Genomic DNA, 20,615 nt, shown 5'->3' on the forward strand with positions numbered 1-20,615 from the left:
TTGCTAAATGAGGAGCCTCTAGCGTGGTGGTCGTGAGGCTGCGTCCCACAGCTGCGAGTCGGGGTGCTGCAGCAATCTGCAGGGAGGTTGCGATGCTGCAGGTTGTGGTGCGTGCTGGTGTGCAGGACGTGCACCCGCTGGTGCTGCTTCCTAAGGAGCAGCAAGAGGAGAGGACGAACTTGAAGCAAGCAGCAATTCTACCGAGCCTTAAGAGAAAGCGAAAAAAACAGGTTTTCGTTTTTTTTTTTTTTTTCCTTTCTTAGTTTTGCACTCAGGATCATTTAGAGGTTGTTGGGGTTTTGTTTTGTTTTTTTATTTACACGTGCCACTGCTTTCTCCTGGAGGGAAGTGGCCTTGAATTCCCCATGTATGTGGCTGCAGTGCATCACACAGGGCTGTCCCATCCCACAGACATGGACCCAAAAATGCCACAAGGTGCACAGCCCCACCTGGGCTCTCTGTGCCACCCCCATCACCGTCAGCTTCACCTCCTTGCTCCTTGAGGCCTTCCATTTCTCCACAATTGGGGCTTTTCTCACCCTCCTTGCCTTTTTTTTTTTTCTTTTTTTGTCTTTTTCTGCCTGGTTGGATTTTGGCTGGATGTTCCTTTCTACTGTGCCAGTGTGTGCACATAGAAATGCCTGTGGTGGTTTGTGTCCGTGTGCCTGTATGCAGCAAACACCTGAGCAGCAGACTCATACATGCTATGTGCATACACAGGTACACACAACATAGTAAATGCTTTGTGCACACATGTACTCGCCGGCCATAGGAGTACATGGTGCAGCTTTCTGGATCTCTCAGAAGGTTTTTAGCAAGGAGCAGCAGCCCACATGGACAGGTCTCCACCTGCTCCCTGTGCAGCTGGTCGTGAGCACAGTGATGGGACAAAAGCTTCTCCTTTTCCTCTCTTCCTTTCCATTGCTGAGGAACCCCCCCAAGTCACGACGGCCCCTTTGCAAAGTGCCTGTCCCCAGCTCCTGCACGCACCCTGGGTGGGTTTGGTGGCTAGGGGCAACCCTGTGGCCATCATAGTACTCCAGGCAGTAAATACCAAGCGTGGTATTTATTGGGCATCGGTGTTAGTCGGGTCGGTTTGCGGATAATGGAGTTTGAGCAGCACGGTCATCTCCCATAGGGAGCTTTAGGGAAGGGTTTGGGTTTGGCTGGAGCGCAGCTCGTGGCGCGGTGGCATTGCTGTGGGACTGACATTGTAGCAGTGCCACTTTGAATCAGACGTTCACAACCCCTCCATGAAAGATCAGTGGTATGAGCACAAGGCACCAGGTCCCATGTTGGTGCAGTGCCCAAAAGAGCCAGCGGTCCTGCCCGGCTGCTGGGGAATTGCTGCTTTCTGACCACGGCAAGGGAGGAGTCAGAGAGTTGTGAAACACACTGGATTTTTTTCTTTGTGCATCACAGCTGTCCCTATAACCAGGAGGAATTTGCTCCAAAAGGAACTTCTCGCTTTCTCACTGGTGCTGGGTTCAGCCCCAGCCGTGCCGTGCTGCAGCCATCAGTGATGGATGCCACTTGGCGATGAGGAGCCCTTCTCTTTCTGTCACTGCCACTCCTGCGCACATCTCCAGCAGCAGCTTAAGTCATCTCACTTACCGTCCCCGTCCTGACTGCGGATGTCGGACTGGATTAAACTTTTATTACCTGCTAGAGAGTAAAAGCCCGTAATCCTTTTGCCAAACACTATTTACACTGCGTGGTGTGTGCTGGGGCGTGTTTACATTGGCTGAGGTGTGTGGCTCTGCCTGGCAGCTTCAGCTGTCTCCTCCTTTGCATCCCTCCATCCGGGGCCATCCGCGTCCCATGGGCAGCACTCGGGACACTGCACTCCACGTTGTGGGACTGAGCCCAGCTCCGTCCCGTTCCCTGTCCCCTGCTCACTCAGCCTCCACAAAGCACAGTGCAGTGTAACGCCAGCTGTCACCAGCACAGGAGACAGGCCATGTCCTGCAGCACAGCAGAGCACGCTCCTGGGGCTGCTCAGCAGATCCCGGAGCAGCAGCTGCCCCTGCAGAGGCAATGCACAGCCCGATCCTGGCAGGGGATTCTGACAGGGGAATGAATGAAGTATTGCAAACCAAGCGTATGACAGTTTTAGGGTGTGAATGTACAGGGAAACATACCTCTTGGAACTGTATAGCCAAGAAGTCCCTCGGTCTCCAGACAGCACAGGCCACTTCTGCTGCTGGTTGGGATGGTGATGGGATGCAGGGCTGGGGCTGAATGCTGCCGTGCAGAGCACAGGGCCCCACTCCCCGTGCTCATTTCTGTGGATGAGGTGCGTGTGGCTTTGGGGTGGCCGGAGGAGACGTGGTGGGGCTGGATCCCAATGCTCAGCAGGAGGTGCAGGTGCACAGTGCCACCGGTACCAGTGCCACCCTGGGAGTCAATGCCAGAAGCACAGCTTTGTTCTACCTTCACTTTGGAGCTCGGTTGAATTTTTCCTCTGGGTGTGGAAGTGGCAGAGGCAGCGTCCCCTGCACAGCACGTTTGGGCAGATGCCATTGGCAGCGTGGGGTTCCCCCGCTCCCCTGCCATCCCGTGTTGAGGCACTAAACCAGCTTTCTGCAGTAGCAGCCATCAGCCTTTTTTCCCAAAGAACTCCTACGAGTGCTTTTCTAACTTGAAAAAATGCCATTTTCTGGGCACCCATGCAGCAGGACCCCCCTTCTCGTGAATCCGGGGTGCACGAGAGCCCGTCTCCCCTTTGCCCACTAACACAGCTGGCCTGTCTGCCCCGGCTTTGCTGCTAAAACGAGGGGTGCGATGCCCTCGCTCAGTCCTGGCACCTGTCTGCTGCTCGCTGGGCACCACAAGGGTCAACGTGAGGGGACTTCGGATGGAGGAGCCCCACCACCCCCATCACTTGAGGCCATAGCGTGGTTCCGTGGCTGCAGTGCCCCGGCTGGCAGCACCTGGGAGAGGTGCAGCCCTGCCCTAACGCCGTGCTGGGGTCCTGCCTGGCTGGAGCAGGGCCCGGCAGTTCTCTCCACCCTTCGAAATCCTGCATTTCCCCAAGGATGCTCACAGTATTGCCTGCCCCCCCCCCCCCCAAATTTCCAGCAAGCTGCCAGGAGAGCAGGGGCTGCCCCACTGCTGCAGTGGCCGTGGGGGGTACGCAGCCCCCTGGACCTTCACAAACCCCTCCCAGGAGCCTTTCCTTGGGGGGTGCAAATGACACATTGTTTTTTTTCCCTTTAACCCTCAGCCCAATGCAAACCATTGCGGGGCTCACCCAGACCAGCGCCGGGCTGTGCAGCTGAGAGCGGCCGCTTCGCATTCCCAGCGCGCTGCTTTCCTCCGCCGGTCTGCGGCTGCAAAGCTGAGCTTCATGTACTGCACGGGGAAAAAACACAGAGCACACACAGAAAAAAAAGAAGGAAAAAAAAAAAAATCCTGATGTTCCAAAACAAACGGCAGTATATTTTGTACTTTGTAGAAGTGTTGATTAAAAGGAAAAAGAAGAAGGGGGGGGGAAAAAAAAAAAAGTGAAACGCTGTCTGCTTTTGTACTGATCAAACCGATGACAATAAAGCAGAGCTTGGCATTGTCTTTATAAGATGTAGTGCGCTGTGTTCCCACCTAGAGCACTTCACCCAGGTGCTCCCTGCCCCACAACCGTGGCTTTTGTCCTTCACCCAAAGGCACAAATGCTGCAGGAGGTGCTTGGAGGGGTGGCTCCAACCCTCGCGAAAAGAACTGGAGTCATGAGTAATGTTGTCCCGGCAGCCTTCTGAAAGCTCTGATTATTTGTCCTCTGAGTCATTTGTTTTTGAAGGCTCCTGGAGAGAAAAGAGCTCGCAGGTGCCTAAAATATCGCTGGCTGGGGGGACTCTGAGGCACCCCGTGCCCAGCTGCATGGGCACAGCCCTGCTCCAGGCCTTGTCCCGCAGTGCTTGCAGGCTATTTTAAGCCCAAAATGACAGCACAGTGGGGTTTTGGAGGGCAAATTACTCTTGCTAATCAATGCAAAATCAAGGAGGTTATGTCGGCGTTAATTGGAGCTGCGCACACGTGAGGGCCCAGCCTGCACCCACCTCTCTGCAGGGACCTCCAGGGCTCTCTCTGAAGGACAAAGTGCTGAATGTTGCCTCCCAGCACAGCCCAGGCAGCCTCACCTCGAGCCCCAGGGAGCTCATGGAGCTGAGCATCCTGACAGCCACTGTTAGGCACCAGAAGGATGAGAAAATCATCAGGAGCAGTCAGTCAGCTCTGCAGCAAGTATTTCAATAAACAGCAAATACAGTGGCAACTGGTGTTGGTCCCGGGTCTGCAAGCAAATGAATAATGTGCACGATGTGAATAATGACGGGACAGGTGCCATGCCCCTGCTAACGGCTCTGGGCAAGTTCTAGCCTGATCAGTTGGATGTAATCACTTCAGCAGTGGCTGCCATAACCAAGACAAAGGACAGCAGCATTTGTCAGACCACAGGATCTGCCACTAACCCTCACAGTGTGGCAGAAAGCACCCACAGCCACTGTAATGCAAGTGCAAACGCTCCCACTGCTCTATAACACTTCTGTTTCAGGTTAAAGACCTCACTGGCATTTAATTAACGTACAGACTTTGCAATTTATTGCACAGCAAGACCGAAACACAGCCAGGTATGACTTGGAATCAGTTCTCATCCCAGTTCTCCAAAAGGCCCAACCCCAAAGGGCACCAGGAAACACTTGTGAAAGAGCAGCTGACATCAGCAGTGATCCCGTGCACCAACCAGCAATCCTGTGCACGCACAAAGGGGGTTTTAGAAACACCCTTCTGCCAGTGTCTTTTTTATATTTATTTTCAAAGCTTTAATACTCTTCTACATGTAAAAAGGGCACAGCTACTCCCACGAGCTCAACAAGATATGCTTGGGCGGCTCAAGCCAGATGTAGAAGGTTTGAATTAAAGCCAACTTAGCAAGAATTCGCAGCAGTAAAGGTCCTCCACAATTTAACGTTCACTTTCTGCTTGTTCTGCCTCGACCCACCACTACAATGCCAGCTACCTAGTTACAGTAACATCATTCATGTAATTCATACACATCTTTGCTTGCATACTTTTTGTTTCGCCTTCCATTTATTTAATGTAAAGTCCTTCGAGAGTGATTTCATCAAGGTAAGCTCAGCCCCAAGCTTCAGTAATTACACAACAGATTTGGGCTAGAATTTCAGCCAGCGGAGCCAAAGTACGAAGACGAGGAGCCTGGGTAGCATGGCTGTGCTGCACTCCTGCAGCACCATCAGTGCTGCCCATGGGGAGGTGCCTCAGCTGACAGAAGATGTTTCCTGCCACAGCCCTGTGTTCCACAAGGCTTCATTTAAATGAAAAGCTGCAAGGCAGAGCAGCCCCTGTGGGAAGTCGAGCTCAAGAATATTTCCATTACTACCAATACAAAGACTTTATAATGGCTTTATTAAAAACATTTGCTTGGATTTTGGAAAAAAAAATAATTTACAAAGTAGAGGCATCTCCTAGAGAGACATATGATACAACTCTGCCTGAGGTTTGGAGTATTTCACAGCAGCTTTCCAGCTCAGTGCCTTCTACGAGTACATACGGTTCTGCATCCCACCTCCTTTAGCCTTCTGGATCTCAGATGTGCTTACTGCAACAACTTCTCTACTGAGAAGGCACCAAGAAACAAGGCTTTGCAGTAACTCTGCTTCTTGCCCATTAAGACTCCCTCCTCTGCCACACGCTGCAGAAAAGCCAGGCTAATTCAAAAAGGCTCTTTGCAACTGGGAGCAATCATGGCCCAGCAGACAAGAGCGCAAGAACTTCCGAAAGCCAAAGGCAGCAGCATGAGGACAAAGTACTTGACCAAGTGAGTGCTGCTCATTTCCACTGCATGTAGTTAGGAGGGAGCTTTGTTTGCAGCCTCCTTCCACTGTCCATCAATCTGTGCTTCCACAGCAGTGGTAGCGTAGGCAGCATATGATTTATCTTTCCACATTGTCTTATTTAGCAGTACTTTCCCCCTGCAGACAAGTTCTCACTCTCCCAGTTGAACGAATGTGTTCCTTGGATGCTCAGTCTTCAGAGTCCACAGCTGGTGGTGGATGCTAGGGACAGCTGTGCTGGACTCCAACCACCAGAATGAGTTTTCTTCCACATAAAAAAAAAAACACAGTAACAAAAAGTTTTCTCTTGAGAAATAGCTTGGCTCAGTCCAACACTGATGTGCCAGAGCTGGTAACAGAGAAAGCATCCATAAATGAATGTCCTGAGCTACAAATTTCATCTCCTGCCAGTCTTCCCTGAGGGAGATAGATGCTCTTCATCCTTAGGCCCAGAGGGACTCACCAGCTGCAGGCTGGGTGTCAGACTTAGGGATCCTGCCAAGAAGCTGCCAGAGCACTCCCTTTGTTTCCACTCTCCTTGGGGAATGTAATTCCTCCCTGCAGCCAGGCTGGAGCATTTCCACGATGCAGGTATGACAGCACACCCAGGCACTGCTATGGCTGTCTCTGCTCACAGTCACTTCTTGCCTGGCTCCCTGGAGCGAGCCTTCCTTTCTCAGAAGCTTGTCTCCACAACCCTCATCTTCGAAGCACAGAGTCGAGGTTCAGCAATATTACTAAGTGAAAGATTTAACCATGCTTACCATATGATCAACTCCACACGCAACATCCACCACTTCCCCGGGTATAGTCACCTGCATCAGACACACAGGAGCAGATTACTTCTCAAGCTGAGATCTTGTACACAGTATTTCTCATTCTCCCCTCTGCTTAACATACCAGTTGCTTTTGCAGGAACTTACACCTATGGAAAGTGTCATCTGGAAAACCCGGAGAAAGCATGACTCAGCATCAGAGATGCTTGTGCATCGAGCTGCGAAACATTCCCTTTTTCCCCTCACAGAAGCACATGAAGTTTTGGAAAGACACAAAGATAGGCCTCACTAGGAGACAGCGAGGAGACTGCATCCTCATCCCATGTGCACAGCAGCACAAACAGCATGCCCAAACAGAATGTAACCCGGACAACAGGACGAGGATCTGCCCAAGCACCACAAGGATTGGTCTCTTCTCTCATCAGCAAGGAGAGATGTAAAACTCAACTTTGCCTCAGGCAGTTTTTGCTCTGATGCTAAGCAGACCCAGCTCACTCCCTAGTATAGCTTATGCCTCTTTCACTTGAAGTAAACTAAGCTCAAGGAAAACAGAGGCTACAAATGGCAAGATGCAAGCTTTTCCCTGGAGCTAAAGGAAGGCAGAGATGCCTAGTGCTTGAGAGGGACATTACAAAGAGAATGGTTATCTGCTCTTGCTTTGGTACAGTGCTGTAGTAACGTCCTGTAGGAGCTAGTTGTTGGAGGGAGCACAGCCCTCAAAGCAGACTCAAAAATATCTCCATCCCTAGGGCAGGCTGGGCAAGGATCTCTGGAAAAGGAAGCAGTCCTACAGTCATCTTAGGTTTCCACTTCTGCCAAAATTACTTAACCAAACTATGCAGCAAATGGGGGCAAAGTTTCTTGGCCCCACGATAACAAAGACGAGCTAAAAAATACACTCTTGATCTTAACATTACTGTCCTTACCCTCCATGGGAAATACTGGTCTTCCATTCTTCCAATTCCCAGGCACCCTCTTAGATTCTTGCCCCATACAAAGAGTTCTCCTCTGTCTATGCAGAGAGAAAAGAAATTGGGTAAAGTCATTAAAATAAAGAAAACCTCTATTTGTGATGTTGATAGCTGTGGCTATGGTGCTGCCAGGAGTATAGAAAGAGTTATACACGCAGCATGAAAGCCCTCTATGTCACTGATAAGAGATGCTGAAAAGCACCAGTCCCAAAACAGACCCCTGGAGGACACCACTTGTGTCTGCCTCCACCTGCACACAGAGCTGTGACCACAACCCTCTAGCTAAGACCTTCCAGCCAATTATTTATCCTCAGAATAGTCTACCTTACCAATACATCTCTCTCCAATTTAGAGAGAAGGATGTGGTGTGGGACCATGTCACAGGCCTTGCACAAGTCCAGGCAGCAGCCCTTCTGGGGTAAGCAAGGCACTGAAACCCACCCCAAGCCATCACTTGGATGCTGCTTACTCAGCTGCCTGACAGTAGTGACCTTCTAATGATAACTAAGGAAAAAGACAAAAATTATATTCAGCTGTGTCAGGAAGAGATCACTGTTTAAGCCTCTCGGCATACTGAGCTCAGAAGCACGCAGATCAGCTCCACACAAGAGACAACCAAAACCATCTGAAACAAGCATAATTCAGTCAGGATGCAGTTTGAAACACCTCCTGGGTAACAGGGGAGTCCAGTTACATGCACATAACCTGCCCAACACTGACCAAGCACGAAGCATGTCGGGACCAAGCACCTCTTATCAGCAAACTATTGTTTTTGCTAGCAAGTACATGGGTTTTCTGTGCTGCTGCCCTCTGCTGATCATTTTTAAGTGGCCTTCACATCCAAAGCTTCTTTTAAAGGCTGGTATAAAATACACGGTGTACATACCACAGTGTCATATCTTAACATATTAACTGCATAGGTCTTCCCACCTCAGACTGCTAATGGAATTGGTCAGAAGAGGCAAGAAACCCTGACATCTACATCTGATCTAAACTCTCAGTTTTAGCTTGTCCATCTATCACATGAAGCCCTTTTGCTTCTGAAGTGTAACTGACTGATTTATTCTGTATGAGGAGATAAAAACCTGTCTGGCTTTCCTGTTTGAGAGATTATTACTTTTTTTTTTTTACTAGAATAACACTTCCTAGAAAAAAAGCAAAAAGCAAGTTCAAAGTGTCAATTAAGTAACAGACACGTTCACACTGAAACAGGCTTTATCATAGCAGTACCTATGATTACAGATCACGCTGGCTCCCGCAAACATGTTGCCCCTCCTGCTGCATTCCAGTGCGGTTTAAGTTTAAAGAAAGATGGTTTTGTTTGTTAGTTAAGCTGAGAATAGCATGGCCATACAACTTCTCCACGGCGACAGGACTAGAAACTTACTTGTAAGTGCCGCAAAGTGGCTGAGTCCACAGCGAACACGAGCAACACGGATGTCTGGACTGAAGTCTGACCAGCCAAACAGGCTGGGGGGGATCATCTCTGGCACTGCTGATTCGATTAGGGCTGGTCCTTTCCCAAGAATTCCGTATCCCCAAACAAAAACACTTCCTTCTTCTGCATTAGAGTAAGAAGACATTCTGTAAGAAAGTCTGCGCTTGTGAAATTCATGCCACGACCAAAAGTTAATCAGATCCAAAGGGATATTCTCCTTTAACCTAGAGAGGTCTAACACCTTCTCAATGGTCAAAACTAATCAACAGTGCATTCCCATCCAAACGCCTTAATTTTTTTCCTAAGCTGTGTAGACTAATCAAGCCTCACGGGCAAAACTTTCATGGGGGAAAAATGTCAACATGGTGCAGGCTGGATGAAATACTGCAGCTAGAGACTGAATATTTTATAATCACTGCTTACTCCTTTGAGGCACAGCCAAACCAGCAGCAGGCTAGTTGCCCTGCCTGGCATTCTCTCTTCAGTTGTGCGCCTGGGAAAGGCAGCAGCTGGACAGCATAAGACAGAATAAGTTGCTGTCACTGCCAGCTTCGCTCCCTTCGTGCTGGAAGCTGAAATGTCTTCACACTAACTGCATTGTAAATGGGAATCTCTTCATCAAGAAAATCCTTCCTCAAAGCAGTACAACCCTTTCCCTCGCTCCTTTATTCAGGAACTTTCTTCAAGCTGTGCTCCCCATACTGCTGGCAATCCCAAGAACATTCAGCAAGAAAGCTGCTGCGGAGTTTCTGTTCTCTGAACTCTCTACATTCTAGTCTACTTTACCAAGATTTATTTATAAATCAGACTTATATCAAGTCCAAAGTGCTGCTCCTCCTCTCATAGTGCTGCCTTACTTCTTTTCTATATTCACCTTCATTATAGGCCAGCTTTGTGATCAGAAAACAAGAGATCAGAAGGGATCTCTAGTTCATTCTTAAATCACAGTGCTCTCGTCACCCGAGCTTTCCTCATCTGACAGCAGCTCCCTGCTTCTAGTGAATAAGAAGCTTGCTTCAGTACATCATAATCCATCCACTGCGTGGCCTTGCATTAAAGAGGATGACTGTAAAAAAAAATCAACTCACCAGTTAGCACAATATTGCCAGTACCTCCACACGCAGCCTCCTTTATCTTCCCGATCTTGAATGGCAAATGTCTGGGAACGTTCACCTGTATGAGGTTGCAAGAGTTGTTTCAGACAAGGTAATAAACTAGGAACTACACCTACATTTTTAATGTTCCCTACAGTTTCAGTTACAGGTAGTGCAAATCATGGAACAGCAGATACGTTACCAATGCAATATGTAAAACTGCAGCTTGAGCAAAGGTGTCATTCACCTATTTCAGACCCCTCCAACTTCAGCCATAAGCACCCAGTCAGGCAGCTACTACACTACTTCTAACAGTCGCTGTCTTTAGGCCTTCCAAGCCTCAGTAGTTAGCCCTACATTAAGGACAGATCAGGGGTAGCAGAGGAAACAAAGTTATGTATTTTACTAGGGCCATGGTAATAAGACTGCTTGCTCTAGTTGCCAGGAATAGCTGAGTATGAATGAATTCCCTGACTCCATTTTCTACACTAACTCTAAGAGGAGACCATCTGTCTAATTACATCAGTACAACACTTAGTGTCAAGTCAGCACTATATTCTTTACCCTCAGAAGTTTGCTCCAAAGACCTTATATCTGTGAAACGCAGGGACTTGTTTAGGGCCAGCTCTAAACCTACTAAGGTAGCTGGTGTAAAAATTTTGGCCCACAGCATAGAGTTCAACATTAGGAAGCACAGAATTAAAGAATGCAGTTTCCCTGCTGTATTATACACACGGATTGACAAAGCCTTGATTTTAAAACAGTTATAAAAAAGGACTCTTCCATAATATACCTTATTTCTTTTTTCAACCTTTATTTTTTTCCGCAGACCCTAAGATTGCCTCATTAAAGTATCTGTTCATAATATACAAGTAGCAGAATTGTATTCCCCAGGTCTACTAGCAAACAGCCCCATACACTATCTGGCATGTCACACTGGCTGAAAAAAAATAAATAAAATCACAAGCTGATTCCTTTACTTCCCTTCAGCATCCATCATAAGAGTGCAAAACTCTATGACAAACAGCCACAGAATCAGTTTAGAAACTGTCAAAAGAATTTCTCCATCAGTGTTGACAGTGAGAGTGAATCCCACTGTGAGATTTCAAGAAGCAACCTTGAAAATCAAGTTGCTACACTGTGAGGCTGGCTATCTGCAAAGGTGCCTTTATACCCCAATTGTAAGTTGCTGAGTACAGGAAAACTACTTTTCCTGTACTGAAACAAGCACAAACACTAAGCTGGATCTCACTGGGTGTAAAAGCAATGGGCTGAGGAAAAGAAGACAGTGTGCTCTCCATCTTTAGCAGACTGGGACGAGGTAACCCAAATCTCTGCCCATCAATAGCTGGGAAACATACTGCCCTAAAGCTATACAACTATTTCAGACACATTGGTTTTGTACACACTGGGAAAATTCAGCATGCTAGGGTGTTAGTTTATATTGATTGCTGCTGTCAAAAAAAAAAAAAAACACCCAGAGCTGGGAGAAGCACTTAATTTTTAACTGCAGCCTAACTGAAACATGTGAAAAACAACCCCCCCAGGCCAACTGACCTGTGTGGTTTCTGTGACAGATGCCAACTGCAAGTATTCTGAATTTCCCCAACCAAAGAGGTCTCCCTCATCTGAAACAGCCAGACAACAGTCCCCATAGGAAGAGACTTGGATAATGTTTACTCCAGCAATGTCACCACCTAGCTTAGTTGGAACACTGGTGATATTGTAGTGTCCAAGACCTGAAAGGGAAAAAAAAAAAGATGATTAAGAATATTTTTCCAGCCACACTTTAATTCCTACATAGAACCGCTTTGTCATGTTATAGACCACTCACATGCACTCCAAGAGAAATCTGTAAGAACCCATTTCAATGGACAAGCAGCCACAAACCCAGTTCTACTAGCCAAAGCTACCTCTCCTGAGATACAAAAGAACCATATACAGCCAGACTCAGGAAACAGCACAGCCCCTGGCTTCTCTTGTCTGCATGGACTGAAGAGTTTGAGAGCACTGAACAAGCCAAGCAGATATCCTGACAGAGGCAAAGCTTCACACACCCGCTGCATCGTGTCTTCTGCAAAGAAAGCCACAAGTGACAGCAAACTCTGCAGTCATTTCATACAACAGTAGGTGAAGTGGCAAAAGATGCTGGGAAGCCAGCATGTGACGTGACAGCTGCTTGGACAGGAGACCAGAATGCAGATGGACTACAGTATGCCTGCATGAGAGAACCGCAGGGAGAACCCAGCTTCAGGAGCAGCAGAAGGACTGAACAGTAGGAAAGGCTCAGAGAAGTCCTCTGCCAGCAAGAGCCACCAGAACAAGGGCCTGGCCAAAGATCCCATGCTAGGGCAGCAGTTCCAGCCAAAGATGTCTGTTAGTCCAAAATAGGAAGCAAAAGTCCCCAAAATCAGACATGAAGCAAAGTGTGCACAGAACCAGGGAGCTAACTTTCGTATGCCACTTTCAGATGCCCTCCTCTCAAGCTTCAAACAGCAAACACATCCTCCTCAGTCTACACGCTGGGATTGACAGCACAGTATCTGAAAAATGAGCTGAACTGGTCTGTCTCAGTGCAGTTACACAAGCATACTGAGAACATCTGCACACAGCTGGAAACACACCAGCCGCTTTCCATCCACAAAGGCAAGACAAATTTAGCTCTGAATTAGGAGCCTGCATTTTAGTGAACGGATGAATATAGCAAGCTGAGCTGAGCTCCTACCTGTTTGTCCATCAGCTCCCCAACCGCACGCAAAGACAGCACCTTTCTGGGTTCTAAACAGACTGTGGTCCTGCCCACACACAACCTGCACACAAACAGAAAGCCAGACCTGGTCAGGAAAGGTCACGTGTTCAGAATCAATTTAATGAAGCATTTCTGGCAGACAAATTAAGCAATGAACCGCCACGATGGCTGTCAGCTCAAAGTTTGACCTTTCTCTGCAAATGAAAATGCTCTATGGGCAGGGAAGGATACAAACAGCAGAGTTTTCTTTGTGGAAAGTGATGCTGCAGCTGTTCTGTTCTCAGATCCAGAGCAAGGCTTAGTTAACAGAAAGCCAAATTCAGCAGTGCAACATAATAACAGTTAAGAGTAAATAAGAGATCTCCCTTCCCAGAATGCTACCCCATGGCTCTCAACGCCAGTTACAAACTGCTACTGATGCCTTGCCATGCAAGCGCTCCAGGAACACATCTGTTCTCAAATTTACATTTACACTGAACTAGCAATCACGTCTGCCACAAGTTTGGCACAAATCAAAGCCAAGATCTTCAAAAACAGAGCCTAAAAATTTGCCAAAGATTAACTCACAACTTAAGAGATTGACTACCAGGAATTTTAAGCAAGTAGACTCTGCAAAAGTACAAACAAGCACCAATTACTCAACTCGCCAGAAAAAAACCTTTGAAAAGCCTAACTCTAAACACAGTTAGGATGTGCCATGGTTCACTCAAACTGCTGACAAATGCATTATCCTTGCCTTTGAGGATGCTGCACGGGCTAGGAGCAACACATATACACGAAGTACTACTATGGTAGCACAGCCTACCACTAGTGAACTGCTCCTGTGACTGGAAATGCTGCAGCTGTGTGAAGAACGAGCATTACAAATGGTGCTCTGCAATCCCTAAGCAGGTCTCACAGTTCACTTTTGAAATGGAAAGACAAAATTCAAAATAAAGCAGCTCCCAAGTGACCAGGACTCCAAGGATCTATTCATGAAGATGTTTCATAGGACTGGACCCAGCACTGACCCCCAGGATACACTGCCAGACAATGGCCTCCAACCAGACTTTGTGCCACCGATCACTGCGTTCTTGGCCCAGTCATGCAGCCAGCTTCCAGCCCACCTTCAGAACCAGATTCAGAAGATCCTCTTACCTGGACAACTCTGCTGTCAAAATCATTCAGCTGATGAATTAAATGGCTTTCACTGGACACCACCAAATGGCAACCGAGAAGATAAAAGGCAGAACAGAGCATTTCAGAGGACTGCAACTGAAAAATGTGAAGGTAGACCTCCCCTTACCAAAAGCCACTTTGCTATTTGAAGAAGAGACTCCTTCATGCCCTTATAGAATCAGAAAGCACAGTTCCACTGAACAAAAAAGGGAAGTGACTTTGCATTCTCTTCTTCAAAAGGAGACAAACTGACACTTTCAAAGTATAACCTTTAATGGGAATTGGGGGTGGAAGTCCTCAAACACATTCCCTAGGCTGCAAAGAGCACTGACACTAGATAATACAGCAGCACCTGCCTAAACACTATGCTTAACTACAGACTAAGTGGAATTAGATCCCAGAGCACAAACAGAGCAGTGTTAGCATTCATTTCATTCTTTCATAAAACCAGGAATTCTGAACAATACACTGACTAACTTCCAGTATCAAGGTGAACACGAGCTAGCTAAATTACAGCTATTTTCTTAAAACTCTACAGGCCAAGACCTGTGGATCACTCAGCAATCTGCAAGATCTCTCACAAACCCAGCCAGGGAATCAGTAACTTCCAGCATATTCCCACTATCAACTTAGATCACTACTCTCATTTAGAGAATACACTTTGTGGCCCATGAACATACCACAAAGGAAATCAGATTCAAAGGCAGTTACAGCACAGAGGTTCAACAAGAGGATGCCTCTTTCATGATGAAATGGCATTTCTAAGACCTTCAGAAATGGCACCTGCACACCCCCTCTGAAAGGCTGAAGGAAGAAGGAAGGACTACTGACATGGATTACCTCTGGCTATGTATGAAGGCTGCTTTTTCTTACTACGTCCTGTGAAAATTGTCAGACACTGACTTTTTTTCCTGTTTTATGAACATGCTAAGAAGAATGCTCATGCCCAGCCTGGGTTTAGTCAGGCCCTTTATATGATGCCTATAAAAGCCTGTTCAAGATTGGGAACTCTAAGAACAGAATCCTTATACCACCAGATTTTTCCCCCACCTACAAGCTTTACTGAAAGGTTCTTTTCATGCAACAATGCTTTTAACATTAAGAAAGTTCCAATCATTTGGATTCTCACCTGTAAATTTCATCTTCAACAACTTTCCGACCACACTGCCCGTAAGAATTGTTTCCCATGGTGAAGACTGAAAAACAATGATGAGAACACACTAGTTTTGTTGCTGCCCAACCTCACAAAAGCCTCTTTGCAGGTACACAAAATATTTTCGTGAGGCCCTCAGCATGAAAGTTCAAACGCAGCTCTTGAAAAACGGGCATAAGCTTTCTCCAAACCAAATCCACTTAAACTCAAGTGACTGAACCCATTTTAGTCAACAGTATCCAGGAGGCGTTGTTGCAGGCAGGGCAGCGGTACCTGGAGCCCATTGGCTGCCTTTCAGTAATTGCACAGCCCATCCTGCCGTTGCCAAGGAGACTCAGGAATAGATCAGTGCTCCCACAGGAGCGTTACATCCAGCAGGCAGCTCACCCAGCGATAAGATGCAGCACTGAAGCCACTGCTACAGAGAATTACCAGAGAGGCAGAACGCCAATCCTCACGCCAGGCCTCCTGCATAAAGGCCGATTCGTTCACTGCTTTTATAAATGCACCACTCGGCCTCCACAGGGAAAGCAACGCAGAACTACTGGCGTAGCCGTCCAAAAATGAATTCAAAAACGTATCTGCCTGAACAAGACAAATAGCCTGCACTTAAACGAGGCCTGAGGCTAGATAAACAAACCATATTTTGCAGTACTTGCAGCGAAAAAGCATCCAACACATTTACAGCTTCAGCCAAACAGAATGCGGAGCACAACACGATTATCAGCTCAGGTCTCTCCCTCCTGGGAGCAATCCCACCAAGGCCAACAGCTACCTGCATCACATCTGCAGAGCAGACAGTCCTTCTGGGGTCTAGTTCTGGAGGACATCAGACAATCTTTCTCGAGTCTTTTAATGAAAGCACAGTCAATCCCTTGTTACCAGCATGAGCAATGCCATACCTCCTTCGCTATCTGTCAGGATCAGGGAATGAGCTCGCCCACAGGACACCTGCAGGACTCGAGTCTTCTGTGGCTTCTCCAGTGGTAATGGAATTGGAGATGGTTCCAAGACGTATTCATAGCCTTTAGCTTAAGGAATAGAGAGAAATAAAGAAGTCGTTCAATTCTATAAAGTAAATGCATCGTATATTTGTTGATTATAGCACACATACACAAACTGATTCCTATTTCATTACAAAAGCAAACTTATTTTTGAAAGCTGGGATGCTAATCAAAGCAAAAAGGTGACTGACATTCATCACTGGGAGGAAAAGATTAAAAGAAACAGGGATGGCTGAAGCCAAGAATCACCACCTAACCAAAAACCTACCACACCTAGATGCTGAATGTTATTAAGGCACTGGGAGGCCAGACCTGGGAAACTGAGGCGTTCAGCCATATGCTCTGTCACTGTTGAATACATCTGGATTACTAGAAAGACTAACACTAAGCACAAACTAAAGTGCTCTGTACAACTGGGGATATTGCAAACAAGGTACAATAGCAGACACCACAAAAAGACAGCATGAAAGGCAAACATAAAATCTTAGGGCTTCACATTTAAAGAACAGTAGATTAAAGACCCGTTCAGAAAAAGGCATGCAAAAAACAATAGCAAGCATGGCTCCGTAAGGGATAAGAGATCTAAGGTTCAAGAAAGAAAGCAACAGGCTGTACTCAGAAAAGATTTAGTAACTTAAAGAATATGTAATCAGTTATGGTCAACAGGGAAAAAAAAGGAACAGCAAAACATAATCAGTACTAGGCAAAAGGTTAAGGGGAGATAAAAAGCTGTGATATCAAAGACTAAAACAGGTGAAAGCAAATCCCAGAAGACTCAACGCAGCATTCTGCTCACATGTAGCAGCATTTTAACTAGTTCTCACTGCCTCCAATTAGAAAAAGAACACCTACACGTACTCTTTTACAGTCAGGCACTACTGTCAGCAAAGCTAGTACCTAAGGTGACAAGTACATCACAAAAAAAAAATTCTTTTTTTCTTTCTGTTCCTTCCAGTTCAGCCACACCAGCCACTGGGATCAGTGGTAATGAACTTGGTATCATCACTGATGATATCTGAAGGACGTGAGAGGAAAAGAAACAAGAAGCTGGGGCGAAGGCAGGGAAGGGTGTAGATAAAATGTAAGTAGTTTAGCTTAGAAACAGCTGATGCTAGGGCACAGCATACAGCCATCTGGAAGCCAGAAGGTTTAGCTTCCTTGCAAAACAGATCTGTGGGGACACCGTATTAGAACTAGCAGGTATCAAAGCAAGGTTGCAAAGCCAAGGAACAAGCAGCTTATCCAACAGAAAGCTTGTCTGTATAAAGTTAAATACGGAGCAGAAGCAATCTCACTGATCTGTACATCACTTCCAACAGCTCCCACAAAAAACCATATGCCCCCTTACTTGGAAGGGCTTGAACTGTGTAACTATTTAATCTTCTAGATGCTTTAGCAACAAGAAAAAACAGCACGCCATACAAAAAAACAGAAGACAAGAGGACTCCTCTGAGATACAAACAATTACAGAACTAAGGCAGAGTAAGAGCTGAAAGCTTTAAAAGCAGAAGTGAACGGAGCCTGCTATGGTCCCATCATTTTCCTGCTGCTATTTAAGTGCATATACTCGCTGTGTGCAAGAACTCTTGAAAAGCTATGCTGAATTCCAGCAGCAATGCATAATGTATACACTACAGCATTCTCCACAACAGCAGTCATTTCCTATTGGTTTGCCATTAAGTTTAATTTTCTGCCCACAAAAGACATGCCACACCTCGATTAATTATGCTTTTACATGGTATAAAAAGGAAAAACCGGTTATAACATGGTTTTCCCTAACTGTTTATGGAAAAACATTCTCAAAAATTCTGTAAGGAAAGGAAGTTCACATTTTTTGATATCTGGTTCAGGCAGAAGGTGACAGTTTTCTGCACAGAAATCATCATCTTCACGTGCTTGAGAGCTTGGTGTAAGACCAAATGACTGAATACTATGTTTTCCTTTCATAATTCAATTTTGTATTAAAATAGAATTTTAAAAAAAAAAATCAATGGCTTCACAAAAAGCCAACACTGACTTTGCCAAAAAATCTGTGGAAGAGAAAATTACTTTATAGAAAAAACAAAGGCAACAGAAGGGAGTAAACCACCTTGCCAACTCCATCTCAAAAACCAGTCCATTACTTTGCCTATAGGCTCTATTAACCAGCAAAAAGGTGCTTCCATTTTAGTTACCTTTCAGGCAAGAACACAAGAACAGTGCCTAGAACAGATGGATGTCTTGAACACTTACAAACCATGAGAAAACTAGCTAAGTTCAAAAAACCAAACCAACATGTAAATGTGTTTGAACGACCCCGTGATTACATCAAAGCCTGAAGTACATTTCCCACATTCTCATCTGAAGTCTCCCTCATTGTGCAAACCCCACAGCGTTGCCCTGTAAGGCCTTACAACACCTCAATCCTTACTTCTGTCTCTAATGCTTCTCTGAAATCCAAGCTGGGAGTCCTTGTTCAGGCCCATGCCCCACACTTTGGTGATGTCGGCGGTGTTAGACGACAGCAGTGTGAATCCGTAACCACAGGCAGCAGAGGTTATCTTTGAATAGAAAACAGCATTCAGTGACAAGCTAGCGCTTAGAAAAACAAATCATAGAACCATTAAGGTTGGAAAAGACCTCTAAGATCATCTAGTCCAACCACCAGCCCGTCCCCACCATGCCCACTGACCACATCCCTCAGTGCCACATCCCCATGGCTCTTGAACACTTCCAGGGACAGTGACCTCACCACCTCCCTGGGCAGTCTGTGCCAGTGCAGCACTGCTCTTTCGGAGAAGAAATGCTTCCTGGTATCCAACCTGAACCCCTCTCACTACAATTTAAATCCATCACCTCTCGTCCTACCACTGTTGCCTGGCAGGTCAACCCCCACCTCACCATAACCTTTGAGGCTCTTGAGGAAGCTCATGGCAGACCATACCGCCCTCTGCTTCTCCAGACTGACCCACCCCAGTTCCGTCAGCTGCTCCCCATCACACTTGTGCTCCAGGCCACTCACAGCTCTGCTGCCCTTCTCTGGGCACACTCCAGCACCTCAATATCCTTCTTCCAGTGAGGGTCCCCAGGCTGAACTCAATACTTGACGTGCAGCCTGGAGTTGCACTGCAGACTGCTTTTTTGGTAGCAGCTCATTAAGCCGTGTCTGAATGCAACCCAAGCTCACGGCGAGGTACAGCCTTTGCAAACATGGTGAAAACCAGCCTACAGTGGCACAGACACAAGTCCAACATCACTACTGTTGCATTTCGCTTTTTTGCATGTAATTCTCTGATTTGAACCCATTCAGACACATCAGCAAGAAAGCAAAGAGACATTATAGGGGAACACAATCCCCACTTACTTTCTTTGCCTATGTGTGCCCGGTACAAATGCTCTGAGCTCCCTGGAGCTGACGAGCCGAGAATCATCACAGCATTACAGAACTGCAGGGACTGGAAGGGAGCTCTGCAAAGGCCCCTGCCCAAAGCACTGATAAAACAGGTTCCCTACAGCGGGTGGCACAGAAAAAGTGCCCGTGTGGTTCCGAATATCTCTGGACGAGCCCTGCCCGCCTCTCGGGGCAGCCCGTGGCAGGGCTCTGGCACTCCCAGTTCTTCCTCGCGCTCAGACGGAGCTTCCCGAGTTCTAATGCTGGGCACCGCTGGCAGCAGCCCGCCCCCGGCACCCACCTTCTCCTCCGTTTCCAGCCGGTAGGGCGTCGCCTGGATGCGCCGCGGCTTCTTCCAGCCCGCGTCCGGCCTCACGAAGCTGGGCACGCCCAGCGCCCCCGAGTAGCTGAAGCCCCACACGAAGACGCGATCCTTCCGCTTGGCCGCCTTCCCCACGTACTGGAAGACCGGGGCGGCCTCATCGTCTTCCCGCAGGTGCCGGGCGCTCGGCGGCCCCGCGGGCTTGGCCAGGCCGCGGCGCGGAACCGGCGGCGGCCGCGCTGCCCTCAGCGCCCGCCACACCGCCACCGCCGCCATCTTGGTGACCTCTCACCTGCACCGCCGGGACCTGTGCGCATGCGCCGTACAGAGCGCTCCCTCTGCCTCCCCTCGTCTTAAAGCGGCAATGCCGGCCATCTCGGAGCGTGGGCCCAGCTCAAACCGAGACCCCAACGGACACCCAAACCCAGAACTTGGCCCAAGCTCTGCTGGCGTAGCAGCAGCAGGTGTCACCCCACAGAACCCTCATGCTGGTGTGTGGCACTGCCGTCCCCCGCCATGCTGGCTTCACCATGATGGCCAGCGACCACCTGACATGGCAGCACTCAGGCTGCTAGGGGGCAGGAGCAGCCATGCAGAGCCCTTCAGCCCCACTGGCTTTGAGCTACCCTGCCCCATCTCACACCCCACAGCCCTCTGGGGCAGCCTAGCCTCATGGCCACCTCACCTCAGGGCTGCTTCACCTCATGGCCCGCCCCTGAGGCTCGGCTCAC

General features: G+C 47.7%; 1 protein-coding gene across 7 annotated transcripts; it reads right to left on the minus strand.

Annotated features, from left to right (window-relative positions):
* RCC1L (RCC1 like) lies at positions 79–20,175 on the minus strand. 7 transcript variants are annotated; one of them, XR_002443966.1, is made up of 14 exons: positions 19,864–20,175; positions 18,603–18,732; positions 16,091–16,219; positions 15,165–15,231; positions 14,015–14,066; positions 12,854–12,938; positions 11,686–11,867; positions 10,123–10,207; positions 8,984–9,157; positions 7,552–7,637; positions 6,614–6,664; positions 3,254–3,354; positions 2,142–2,397; positions 79–206 (listed from the first exon to the last, which is right to left on the minus strand). XR_002443966.1 is itself a non-coding variant. In XM_021415569.1 (13 exons), exons 1-13 carry the CDS (start codon positions 20,158–20,160, stop codon positions 2,352–2,354), a joined length of 1,485 nt encoding a protein of 494 aa, XP_021271244.1. In that variant the 5' UTR covers positions 20,161–20,175; the 3' UTR covers positions 2,051–2,351. The 7 variants fall into 7 exon arrangements, 5 of the variants coding, with proteins under 5 accessions (XP_021271244.1, XP_021271247.1, XP_021271245.1 ...); XM_021415569.1 differs by lacking the exon at positions 79–206 and having other exon boundaries at positions 2,051–2,397; XR_002443967.1 differs by lacking the exons at positions 79–206; positions 2,142–2,397 and adding an exon at positions 4,056–4,180 and having other exon boundaries at positions 3,074–3,354.

Source organism: Numida meleagris, chromosome 18 (genome assembly GCF_002078875.1).
Source record: "Numida meleagris isolate 19003 breed g44 Domestic line chromosome 18, NumMel1.0, whole genome shotgun sequence".
NCBI lineage: Eukaryota > Metazoa > Chordata > Aves > Galliformes > Numididae > Numida > Numida meleagris.